Here is a 12,371-nt window from a genome sequence, read left to right as displayed (position 1 = left end):
ATTGGCTTTCCAACGGTCATTATTATTTTTTGTGCTATATATATATTTCTTTTCAAAATATGAAATATATTTGGGAGGGGGTGGGCTCCGCTTTTTTTGACTTACCATGCATGTATACATAATACGTAATAAAGAATAGGTATTCCCAAAACAAATAGCCCCTGTCCACGTGTAAACACACAATGTACATATGCAGTGACCTTTGCATTTTTTATCTTACAATGTTGACAAAGCCGTTGTAGTTTAATTCTTCATGATTTTGATCCCATATTATACCCAGTATTGTTTACAAAACTAGTGGCAAAATATTAACGATGGTGTTAGCACTGAAACTAATTTTGCTCTTGGTCAGCTTTTCTGGCTTTGTGACACCTTTCGACCTGACGATATTACACACGAACGACGTCCACGCGCGTTTTGAGCAGACCAGCGGTACGGCCGGCGGGCCATGCACGGCCGAGCAAGCGGCGGACGGGGCGTGCTACGGCGGCGTTGCGCGGCGGGCCGCTAAAGTCAAAGAAATCCGTAACAGCGTGCAGAACGTGCTGTTGGTTGATGCCGGCGATGGTTTTCAAGGCACCGTCTGGTTCTACGTATTCAGGGGACAAGCTACTGCTTACTTCATGAACATGCTGGGATATGATGCCATGGTAAGCATGGTGACCGTAAGGTCATGGCCAAATTCTGCTAAATGCACTTCGAAAATCTGTCATAAAAAAAAATTGCCAAATTCCCCAGAATTACTTAATATAAACACTTAAAATCACGTGCAGATTTGTAGTATTGCCATAATTAAGGTTCAAATTATTATAAACAATCTATAGTCACATAAAGATAAATTTCAGGCAAAATGCGGTTGCTTCACGACGAAGTCCGGTTCCCAGTGAACCTCAGCACCTAGACCAGCCAATCTGTCCCATTATGCAAGGGTTTGTGTAAAGAGATTGAAGCTTTTAATGTATCTTTTTTTCAAATTTGCTATGTTTTTCTGTCAAATAGCCATTTTTGCAGAATTCTGCCAGAAATCTGCCAAAAAAAATCCATTCTGTCAAATTTTCTGTCAAACTCGTTTTTTTAACAAAACATCTGTCAAAGTTAGCCGAAAATCCGCTAAAACGGTCACCCTGATGGTAAGGATTTTGGTATCGGGTGATGTGAATCAAACGGGCCTTAAGCACGAGTTGGCCATTTTTGTCGAGTTCCCTGAATGTATTTCATAAATTGTTTAGGCTGTTGAATGGGATGGGGCAAGACTATTTATGCAGCCTTATGTTACTGTCATTTTCATTTGAATCTGCGGGCTTAAAACATTAGAGAATGTTAAATTACAATTATTACGTATTCATTAAAGCAGGTTTTAAGTTGAATTAATTAGTGATTTACTTGCTTTCATTTCCCTTCGCAAGTTCCAAAAAGAAGATTTTACCTCGCTTTCGTTTCAATATGGCCATTGATCTCCATATACAATGATAAGGCCCATTAATGCAACCTCGTCACCAAGGGTACCTTTATTTTCAACTTCGTTTCCAACAGTAAGCTTGGTGGGAAACTTGCTTCCTTTCCTTGATTCAATACAGATAATAATATAACAACTAGTAGAAAACACAGTCATGCACCAGACTATTCCTAATTTGCATGTGCACGATTTGCCAGCAAAATGATCCCGAATACCAGAGTGAGAGAGCAGATAGTGGCAAGAGCGTACTGCTCGACACCATGGGAACGAGGTTCATTTAAATAAGTCACGGTTATCTGTAGACCCCGTTCGGTGGAAAAGGTCCTCGGTCCTCTGTGATACGCATGGGTAGACACTACTTTCATGTCACTGAATTCAAGTGAGGGCGCTCTATGCAAGAGGTCAATCCAATTCGTTTCCTCCTCAACAGGCGCTCGGGAACCACGAGTTTGACATTGGAGTTGACAGCCTTCTACCCTTCCTTCAAAATGTCAGCTTTCCGGTCCTGAGCTGTAACATGAACAGCTCAGGGGAACCTTCAATGACCGGCCTCTATGCCTGTCAGACTACGGTGGCACTAGCAAGCGGGGATCGGGTAGGCATCGTGGGTTATATCCTGGTAGACACACCGCTGTATACTAAATCAGGTAAGGCGACAGGGCACCAACCGATTATCCAGCTGTTTTGTACACGATAAGCAGCACTGACAACTTGACGGTAACTTCGCGAAGTACGCGAACACAAACCGTACTGTTAAGACACCACAAACTGAATATAATGTTATTTGCGCAGTTTTGGCACTCGAATAAAAAAAAATACAAATACGACTCCCATTACTGCTCTCTCACCCTGGTATTGGGATGTCCTGGGTATAAAGACACACGATCGATTCTTCAGGGCGTGTGAATATAGTTAACAAGATTTCCGATTCAGTAATAATCTGTACTCATCCGTTATGCAGTTTACACTTCATTATTAATTGTATAAGCAATATGGAAAAGGATGATTATTTTGTTTTTAGAGTTAACGTCATAATTAATTCAAAATGAACGGTAGGACACGTAATACACAAGTGCACGTTGCATGTAATTGCTTTACTTTCTATTGCGGTATCGAATGGGGACGATGACAGGAACCACGTTTCCCACCCTGCCAGGGGATAGCTAAGTCGAAAACAAAGTAAGCCCTAGGGTGCGAGGTTGGCTTCACCTTGTTTCGGTAGCGTGGTTATAGGCGTACAGGCGTACAATAGGTTTACGCAACGGACACATCACAACGCAGACTGAAACGTGTAGTGCTATGGATAGGTTTTTATGGCGACGAGTTGGTGAAGTCTTGATCACGGGATCGTGTTGGTTTGACCACTGCAGATGTTCAGTCAGCTGTCAGTTCGTGGACAAACAGACATGTCCGATCATAGGCCTATATAAACAATTGGTAAACAAACTAGAACGTTGGCTTAATCGATACATGCTGGGCGTATCTATGTTTGCATGGGATAGGCGAAGTCCACGCGCCCACACCGAACGCACTATCAGCAAATGAGCATTTTCATTTAGCGCTGCGCAAACAGCGCAAACTCAGAAATGAAGCAGAGTGTAAGAAGGTGAACGATTTAAATTGAGAAGATGCACGTTTCAAACTGAGACGATAACACAATGTAGCCACATCAACTACCCTGCACCATGCACTTTGGTGGAACGTTGATAATATGGGGAAGGTTGACATCAACGTATCGTTTCGGACTTCACGAGGATTGGTACAATTGTGTCTCTTTTAGTTTCCGGTTTAAATCATCAGCATTTTTAGACGAAGCTATTTTCTTCCTGTACCCTTTTGCCAGGTAACTTGATCTTCAGTCCCGAGATCGATAGCCTACAACCGGCAGTCGACAATCTAATCGAAAGCGGAGTCGACGCCATCATAGCGCTTGGTCATTCCGGTATCGATACCGATATCGAGATCGCAAAGAAAGTGCGTGGAATCGACGTGGTGATTGGCGGCCACTCAAACACATTCATGTACACAGGTAAGTATGGTATTCGTTTGTATGAATCGGTTATTGTGATCATCGGAAACTTGTCGGGTACCGGTCCATTCCTCCCTTGATTACATCTGAATTTACGATCGCTCACCCCATAACACTGTTCAAGTAGGTTTGACAAATCGTCACCGACACCACAAAGTAACCGCACTCCACCTTGTTAAACCATATTTTTTTTTTCGATTTTCAATTGTTTACATTTTTAAACATTATTCACCAAGGCCTACCATTGCACGAAGTTTCAAAGCTTCAAGAGCTTTACTTTAATAATTACGCTAATTATCCATGACAACTTTTGCGCGAAAGTTTCAAAGCTTCAAGAGTTTTACTTGAATAATTACGCTAATTATCCATGACAACTTTTGCGCAAAATTTTCATTTTCACGAAGTAACACTCAAGTTCCATTTACCATTGCAATGCATGGCGCGCACTCTGCTCAAAATGTGAGCAAAAACTAAAACGTTTTCACGAAGTATTACTTTCCTTGTATGAGCGCGCGTGCGCTGACCTGAAGTTTCACTTTCCTCGTGTTGTATACATTGAAGAGTGTTACTTCGTGAAAACGAAAATTTACAGTTTCGCAGCTTTTTCGGTTTCACGAACTAACACTCACCTTTTTTTCTCTTATTTCTTGTTGATTTAATACACAAACGGGTTAAAAAAACAGCAGATTTATTAAATTCAATTCATCAAGTGTCCACAACGAGAAACCCAACTGAAAATACTCTGCCGTTTTGACGCAAAGTGTTGTTTTAGAAGGCGTTCAACTTTAGATGCCGTTTTCTCTGATTGCTAGTTTTTACTGGTATGTACAAGGGTGTTACTTCGTGGTGGTGCTGACGAAATCATCGCGTTTCAATAATTCTGTGCTCTTCTCTGCCATACGGCGTCTCAAGATGGTCACCCAACTTAAATCGTTTCGGACTAGATCCTGACAGTCCTTGCTGGCCTTTTCCGGCAGCTTGAACATGCTGGCCTTGTGGCCATCCCAGTGGATTGTAGCGTTGGCCAGACATCGCTCCGTGGTGGCCGTCTTGAGTCGACGAAAAGTCTCCAAATCGCGCTGAAAATTGGGTCCGTAATGGCGAACCCTCTCCCATAATGACCGGTTGAAGTGCTGGTATAGCTTGACGTCGGCTTGGTTCCATTCCTGAATTTTTTCTCTCAGGTCTGCCGTGATATTCCTGCGAGTGGTCGGCTTTCTGACACCTTTAGAGATGTACACGATGTCGTCAAATTGCCAACAGAGGAGCTTTTTCAGGAGTATCAACGATTCATCAAAGTATTCGGTGATCATGACTAAGTCCATCTCGCTACTCAGCGAGCTGATCTTTTGATCCACCGATTCTGGATCATTGGTGTCCAGCCCCAGTTCGTAGAGCTGACCGTTCTTGGCATAAACCTTCCGAGGAACCTTGCTGACAGCAAAGTATCGCTCCGGGTCTCTGAAGAAGGCTTCTAGCGGGCTGACGTCGCTGCCGTTCGTCGTGGAGATTTCGCGGTCCATACCGAAGTAACCGAAGGCTGACTCGAACTGCGCTACTGGCTGCCTGATGATCGTGAAATAGATAGCATTTGGGATTAGCTCTGTCATCGACTTGCGGTTGTATCGGGCGTGGTTCGCTAAGATGTGGAATCCACCTAGAGCCGGCCACGCTTGGGTACCGTAAGTGTCCTTCAGATTCCGAAGATAAACCTCGGATAGGTCGAACTTGTTGTACATGGAGAAGAAGTGCCTCAGAGACGGCAAGGCGAAGTTCAGATCGCTCTGGTACCCGTATCGCTGCAGCATCGTGGTAACGGTAGAACTACCAGTTTTGTGCGTCTTGATAAAAACAATTCGATTCTTCGGTTGGCAAGATGCATCTTCGGTTTGCGCTTCCTTAGTAAGGGTGGATTTCAGTGGTCTTGAAGTTGCAGTTTCCACAAAAACTCTGTGGCTGTGAGAAAGAAACCCTATCTTTAAGCACGCTGAGCAAACTTTTTGAAACATCCTTTGTGAAACTACTCTTATAGGAGTCCACATTTTGATGTGACACCGGAAAAGTGTTTGAAACCATGCAGCTAGTCGGTGTTTTATCAAGCTTTTAAAACCACCGAAGTGACGGGCTCTCGACCAATAGGAATGCGTAAACTGTCTAAGGTATTTATGAATAAGGGAATAAAGAATATTGGCAATGGAAGTTGAATGACTTCGCCAATGTTTTGCCTCTCGTTTTTGTACAGATATTTTCAAATCTTCCCAAATACTCACGTTTTGTTTTCGACCGGCGGTAGAATGTGTCTCCACGATATCACAGAGTCCGAGATCACAGACTTCTCGTGGAAAGCCCATTTCATCAACAAAAATCCCCCCAGCGCCAAAAGTGCGAAAAGCACGAGAAGATTCCGAAGCCGTTTACGACAGCAACATCCTGTGCGATGCATTATGATGGAGTTGTTGATTTTCACTGTGTGGTCTTAGAATGGAATCGTTTGGCGAGAGAACGGCAGCTGTTGCTAAACGCACCCCAGGTGTTTGTGAACGTGAACTGGTATAAAAGTCATCAAGTGACGTCCAAAATCAATTGTTGGGATGCCAGTGCATCAAACATCAAAGCGCGCGTGAAAAAAACATTGATTTCTACATTATTACAATATTAATGCCTGACTAGAGTCAAGGGCGGATCTAGAACTCAATTTTTTTTGGGGGGGGGCCAAAAAAATTTTGGTCCCCCAAAAAAGTGGGTCTAAAAAATTACGGCGTGGGGTTCGGGGCCCGCTTAAGGGCCCCGAAAAAATTTTGGATTCTAGATGCTCTGTGGTGCGATCTGAGGCAATTTCTGACCACTTTAACCAATTTATTTTGAGGAAAAGATGGTGGTGTACTCATTGCCTGCCCTTATTGCGATGTCACATTAAAAAAAAAAAAATGGGTTTCGTTTTTGGGCCCCCTTTGGCTCCCCCCTGGATCCGCCCTTGACTAGAGTCAATTCACAGCACAAACTCATTACAGGGGCAGCCTATAGGCATTGACAGATGGCTATTGTTTGTTGTTCTTTTTTTTTTCATTTGAATTGGGTTAAAGTTGGGGATGGCATGATAGAGTATTGTCATACAGTAGCTATTGTGCCCCAAACAGTCCAGTTTTGAAAACAACGATTTCTTTTTGGCTAATTTATTTTCTGTTTGAACATATTTAAAGGGGCATTACGTCCTGGGATGCGCCCAATTGGGCTACAAAACGCGTTTTAAACGAAAACGATGTCAATGGAAAGAACACTTATTTGTAAACGTCCACACAACCATAGGCGTTTTTGTGTTATTTTTGCGCGAACGAATTTTAGGGGTCAAGTTTTGACTCACAACAATCGAGCTGTTGGGTGCTATAGCCGTGAATCCTGCCGCACATGTTCCACCATTGCATCGCATTCTGCGGACGTGCGAGAAGCAACATGTGTGTATTGGTGCTGTGTGTTATAATGTGTCGCACACACAACGTGTAGCGTACATTAGATGGACACGGCTGGAAAAACGTCTTTTGTCTTTTCTCAAAAACAGTGCGACATTTGGTTAGCTTCCTTTCAACCAAACCTTTGAAATATGATAAGTAAACAATCCAATAAAATAGTCGGAGATTTCAGGCCGTATATAATACCTTTAAGAAAACTCAAGGGGCACTCCTTTACACTTGGTGGCGCTGTTCAGAGCAGAAATCCCCACCACTAAAAAGACCCGAGACTAAAATTATAGTTTTACTTTTAATTCTCCCCTTTCCCCCTTCTTTCTAAGGTTCACCCCCTTCAAGCGAGTTACCGTACAGCGACTACCCTCTGACGGTGAGTCCGGACCACGACCCCGACGCCACCGTGCTTGTGGCCTCAGACTACGCCTACGGAAAGTACCTGGGTAGACTGGACCTTACTTTCGACAGTGACGGCGCTGTTTCGAATTTTGGCGGGAACCCGATTCTCCTTGACAACAGCGTTCCGCAAGGTAAACCAATTTGTAGCCTATAAAATAATAAACATTATAATAATACCTCCACAAGCCCTATCTGACTTATGGAGTATTTTTCTTGAAGTTCTCGAGGATTGTGGAGGCTCAGCACCCGGAAAGTAGGTTTTCATTGAATTCAATCCAAACGAACCGATTTAACTTTATTCTTCTAGATACCGAAACCCTGAACGCCATGCTTCGCTGGAAGGAGACGGTAGACGTAACAGCCAATCAGATCGTTGGAAGCTCGCTGGTACCCTTGCGAGGCAACGAATTCTGCTACTCCACCGAGTGCAACATGGGTAACGTTCTGGCCGACGCCATGTTGGCACCTCACATCAACCGAACAGTTGGAGCTTGGAGTGACGTAGCAGTTGCCATGACGACCTCTGGGAGCGTCAAGGCAAACGAAGTCCAAAAAGGTAAAAGATGAAACACTGACACTCGGTACCACAAACGTTTTCTAGAAATTCATGGTGGAAATGGATCTGTCTTGTGTCTGTTTATGCAAACTTCAGGTGACGTCACCGTCAATGACCTCCTCTTGAACATGCCTTACGGTAACACGATCGACGTCCTCGAGCTCAGGGGAACAAACATTCTGGACGTACTTGAGCATTCAGTCAGGAAGTACGAGGCAGGTGGCAATGCGGGAGAATTCTTGCAACTGTGCGGTAGGTCACAAGTGTAAATCGATGAGTCAGTGAGATGATACATGGGTGTCTTTTGAAAAAAAACCACCAAATATACCCATTTTTAAATGTAAATTGTAACAAATCTCTCAATATTTTAAAAATAGTCAAGCTGTGAAAAAGGTCAGGATATCCTCTTTTTCTTTTCAATGGTGTAAAATTCATGACATCATTGCCACGGATGACTGAGCAACTATGGCCTCTTTCAAAGGGATCGAAATCGGCACGTGGTGTGTGGATAAACTCGCAAATATTCATGTTCTTGGCGCATTGTTCATACTAGATGTCCTCCTTTCCTACTTAATTTGTCAGGATGAGAGTTATCGGTAAGAGGTGTTTTTTTTAAAGAGATTTGAACCTATTTTACTGTTGATGCATTATTTTCCGTCGCCAGGGTTACGGGTCTCATATGACGTCAGCCGTCCCATCGGTAGCCGTGTTCTGACCGCGCATGTGCGCTGCGCAAACTGTGACGTCCCTTCGTACGAGCCTTTGGACAAAGAAACGATCTACAAAGTTGCGATGAACAGCTACATGGCGGGTGGCGGCTACGGATTCTCTGTAAATGAAAACAAACTCAGCCACGTCAAAGGTAGGGTGAATCGCTCTATGCACAAGTCGACACTGAATAGAACCGAGGCTTTACTGGCAGGGAAAAACAAAAAGAAACAAACACCCCTACAAACAAACAAAACAACGACGACATCGACGAATCGTTACTAATGTTATAGTGAAGAAAGTCATATTATGTGTACATGTAATATGATTTCCTTTCATTCTTCAGGTGACCTGGACGTGGACGTGACGTCAGACTATCTCCGGACTTATTCTCCAATCAGAACGGGCGTTGAAGGTCGCGTGACCATTTACAACGGCGATGCACCGTGTTATCAGGACCCGACCAGCGGAGCTGGCATGAGCTTAAAGGGGCACACGTCGTCGCTATTTCTCGTTTATTTCATCTTCCTTGCTTTAACTTGGGTATTTGGGGGTTCCTTTAATTTTGTTTGGATTGTATGGAATTGAGGAAAATGCCTGAGAGGGGCTAAAACCTCTTCAGTTCTGCTGAGTCCGACTAAATTGTATGCTGTATAGTGATTGTGTAGGACTACGATGGGCTCAACAGAGTTAGCTACTAGATGGCGAGAAACCTCAAGAACTGGTGTATAAATTCAATCAATGCTGGCCGAATTCCTGTTTTGGTGTTCTGATTGTGTTGATTCCTGCTGCTTTTGCTTGGTTTTAGCTACGGCCTTTTATTTTTTTCTGGTTTTCCAGCTCTGTCTTTATGCTGCACAAGCATGAACAAAGTACATTAAAAAATAACATGAATCATTGAATGTAATCATAAGCAAATATTGATCGCCTAATGTTACACGATATTCCCGTGAAAGTACTTAATTGGCCCCGATATTTCCACTAATTGGCGGGAACGCCAATCACTTATTCTATATCTCCGACGGGTCTTCTGAAATTATGCTGATGATTCTAGAATAGGATTAGGTTGGATATAACTTGAGGAAATCTACGTTAGAAACCGACAAACAACAGCCATGATGGCAAGACCAAGGGCCCCACCAAGTGGAGAGAAAACTTTCCCAAACAATAACATAAACTGTAAAGGGCGCCCTCTCCCCATCCCCCGCCTATAGCTTAGTGCAAAATGCATTGAAATTTGATGGCAGCACGCGTATAAGTTAAAGTATTTTTTTAAATAACATTATTTTTACCTATCTGTACAAGATTTGGCGCTTTTAGAAAAAAGGTGCACAATTAAATAGTAACTATAACACACATCCGCTGAGCTATAGTACGGATGGATCAGCATGACAATAATCGATTTTTATTTCGTAAAGATACAGATATAATAGGGCACGTTTATATGCATCGTCTACTATAACAACAACAGGTGGTACAAAGCTAAACATAAACAAATGTATCTCATTTTTTATTTTCAATCATCCCCCCAATTCATTTTCGTGTATTTAATTGCAAACCTCGCACAATTAATTACTTCAAGGGATGGACAAGCAAGTGACGACCAACGTTCCACGTCGGCAGTCGATCGCGAGAAGGCTCTGCACTGGCAAGTCTTGGCTGGTGAAACGCGCACCTTGTGAGCATATTTTATACCGTAAAGTACCGGTGTTTTTCTAGCCGTCACGAGATGGGGTGGTCCGCGAGACACTGGTGGCGTATGACCACCGCAGCGTGTCTGGTTGTAGTCATCGGGCTGATGTCTATCGAAGTCGGCATGCTGGTCAAGCAACGATCTACCAAGAACCCGGTGCGTCAGGTAACTACCACGTAAGTTGCAGTCGGAACGAAAATCCTATTTTATGTGTGATATTCAATTGCTGGATACCGCTGCAATAAATTAATAATTACTCGCCGAATCTGCTCGCGTATCATAGACCCCTGCTGTGCAAGGAGATCTTCCATAGACTTTACGTATCCAGACGATTTTTCTCTTAAAACTTTGTTTTTAATGTCAGGAGGATACACGAATGGACCAGGCAGAAGCTGCAACATGTTGAACCGAAGCAGGGAACGGACGTCATGTCTGCTCCCGATCCCTGCCAACCCAAGCACCGCTTCGTGTTCTTAAAGATCCACAAAACCGGTAGCTCCACCATCGCCACGATGCTGCAGCGCTACGGCTACCGGCGCGATCTAAACTTCGCGCTGCCCAGCGGAGCAGTCCACTATTTCCCAATGAGCAACCAGCGGTACCGTTTTGACACCCCGCGGTTAGTGTTCCAGTGGGACCTGACGGACAGGAGCGGCGCCCTGGTCTGGCCGGCGCTGGGCGGTTACCAAGTCTTGGTGAATCACGCTCTGTACAACCGTACTGTGGATGAAATTCTTATCCCAAACGCCGTATATTTCACCATGATTAGGGAACCCCTCGCCCGAACCGAATCCTTCTTCAGGTACTTCCTTTTCGACCAGGCAGTACCCCACAAGGCCAACGAAGACCCTCTTGAAGTCTTCATGAGGGACCCCCAAAGACACACCCAGAAACTGAGCAACAACAAATGGACCAAGTATTTCAGGAACGGCCAGTTTTTCTCTCTGGGGTTGGAGCGGGAAGATTACAAGAATCTCCGGGCGGTAGAGGCTGCCATCGACTCGCTGAGTCGCGGCATGGACCTGGTGATGCTGAACGAGTACTTCGACGAGTCATTGTTACTCCTGAAAAAGCTCATGTGTTGGGATTTCCAAGACATCGTTTACATCTCCAAAGCGGTTCGGAGACCCAGCGGAAACCACACAAGCATCCCAGCGGGGCTGAGAGACCAAATTCTCCGGTGGAACGCGGCTGACCTGAGGCTCTACCAACACTTCAACCGGACTTTCTGGACCAAAGTCCAAAAGTACGGTCCGGAATTTGGGCACGATTTGGACACGTTTCGGGCGATGAAGGAATCCGCAACGCAAGCGTGCATGGCAACGGGGAGCCGCCAGTGGGATTGGCACAACTCCAGCTACTGGAAATTGCCGCCAAATGCCAGCGAGAAATGCCGAGATTACACGAGAGATGACAAAGCTTGGGTCATGCTTATAAGATCGCGCATGCGCACAAAAAGCAGCGCTTTCATCAAATACAGAAATGGATAATAAACAGAACCTTTCCACAATCAACTGTTAATTTCTCTACAGCGTACTTGATATAGAAAAAGAACAATTCTCAAGAATGAAAAGAAGTGAATGCTTCAGATTTTAGGTATTTACTAGTCATTTTTCAAAGCTGGGCAGGAATTTTTGCTTGGTTTTAGCTACGGCCTTTTATTCTTTTTCTGGTTTTCCAGCTCTGTCTTTATGCTGCACAAGCATCAACAAAGTACATTAAAAATAACATGAATCATTGAATGTCATCATAAGCAAATATTGATAGCCTAATGTTACACGATATTCCCGTGAATAGCCAGTACTTGGCCCCGATATTTCCACTAATTGGCGGGAACGCCAATCCCTTATTCCATATCTCCGACGGGGCTTCCGACATTATGCTGATGATTCTAGAATAGGATTAGATTGGATATAACTTGCGGCAGTGTTGTAGTCGAGTACTTTTTTCCGAGTTCCGAGTAGTGCCGAGTACTTAGGTTGCCGAGTACGAGTACAAGTACGAGTACTGTACCTCCTAGTACAAGAACAGGTATCCGAGTACGAGTGCTTCTGAGTGCGAGTACGAGT

General features: G+C 44.1%; 2 protein-coding genes across 2 annotated transcripts; both read left to right on the top strand.

The window, feature by feature from the left end:
* The first annotated feature begins 238 nt into the window (after positions 1–238).
* On the top strand, positions 239–10,123 carry LOC119730843 (5'-nucleotidase-like). The gene is made up of 8 exons (XM_038203893.1): positions 239–650; positions 1,887–2,103; positions 3,300–3,485; positions 7,273–7,476; positions 7,653–7,901; positions 7,998–8,153; positions 8,566–8,763; positions 8,956–10,123. The coding sequence occupies exons 1-8, from the start codon at positions 315–317 to the stop codon at positions 9,195–9,197; spliced, it is 1,788 nt and encodes a 595-aa protein (XP_038059821.1). The 5' UTR covers positions 239–314; the 3' UTR covers positions 9,198–10,123.
* A 349-nt stretch (positions 10,124–10,472) lies between these two features.
* LOC119730841 (galactosylceramide sulfotransferase-like) lies at positions 10,473–11,925 on the top strand. The gene has a single exon (XM_038203892.1). It carries the CDS (start codon positions 10,731–10,733, stop codon positions 11,790–11,792), a length of 1,062 nt encoding a protein of 353 aa, XP_038059820.1. The 5' UTR covers positions 10,473–10,730; the 3' UTR covers positions 11,793–11,925.
* Positions 11,926–12,371: the final 446 nt, after the last annotated feature.

Source organism: Patiria miniata, unplaced genomic scaffold, assembly GCF_015706575.1.
Source record: "Patiria miniata isolate m_02_andy unplaced genomic scaffold, ASM1570657v1 HiC_scaffold_22, whole genome shotgun sequence".
NCBI lineage: Eukaryota > Metazoa > Echinodermata > Asteroidea > Valvatida > Asterinidae > Patiria > Patiria miniata.
Note: the sequence above shows the minus strand (reverse complement) of the source record. Positions and strands in the feature narration are given on the sequence as shown.

What these genes read in the sequence shown, in the direction of transcription:
- LOC119730841 (XM_038203892.1), top strand. Translation starts at nt 10,731, where the DNA reads ATGTCTGCTCCCGATCCCTGCCAACCCAAGCACCGCTTCGTGTTCTTA.
- LOC119730843 (XM_038203893.1), top strand. Translation starts at nt 315, where the DNA reads ATGGTGTTAGCACTGAAACTAATTTTGCTCTTGGTCAGCTTTTCTGGC. An exon ending in AAACACATTCATGTACACAG is followed by an intron (nt 3,486 to 7,272) that starts GTAAGTATGGTA and finishes CTTCTTTCTAAG; the next exon opens with GTTCACCCCCTTCAAGCGAG. An exon ending in TGACAACAGCGTTCCGCAAG is followed by an intron (nt 7,477 to 7,652) that starts GTAAACCAATTT and finishes TTATTCTTCTAG; the next exon opens with ATACCGAAACCCTGAACGCC.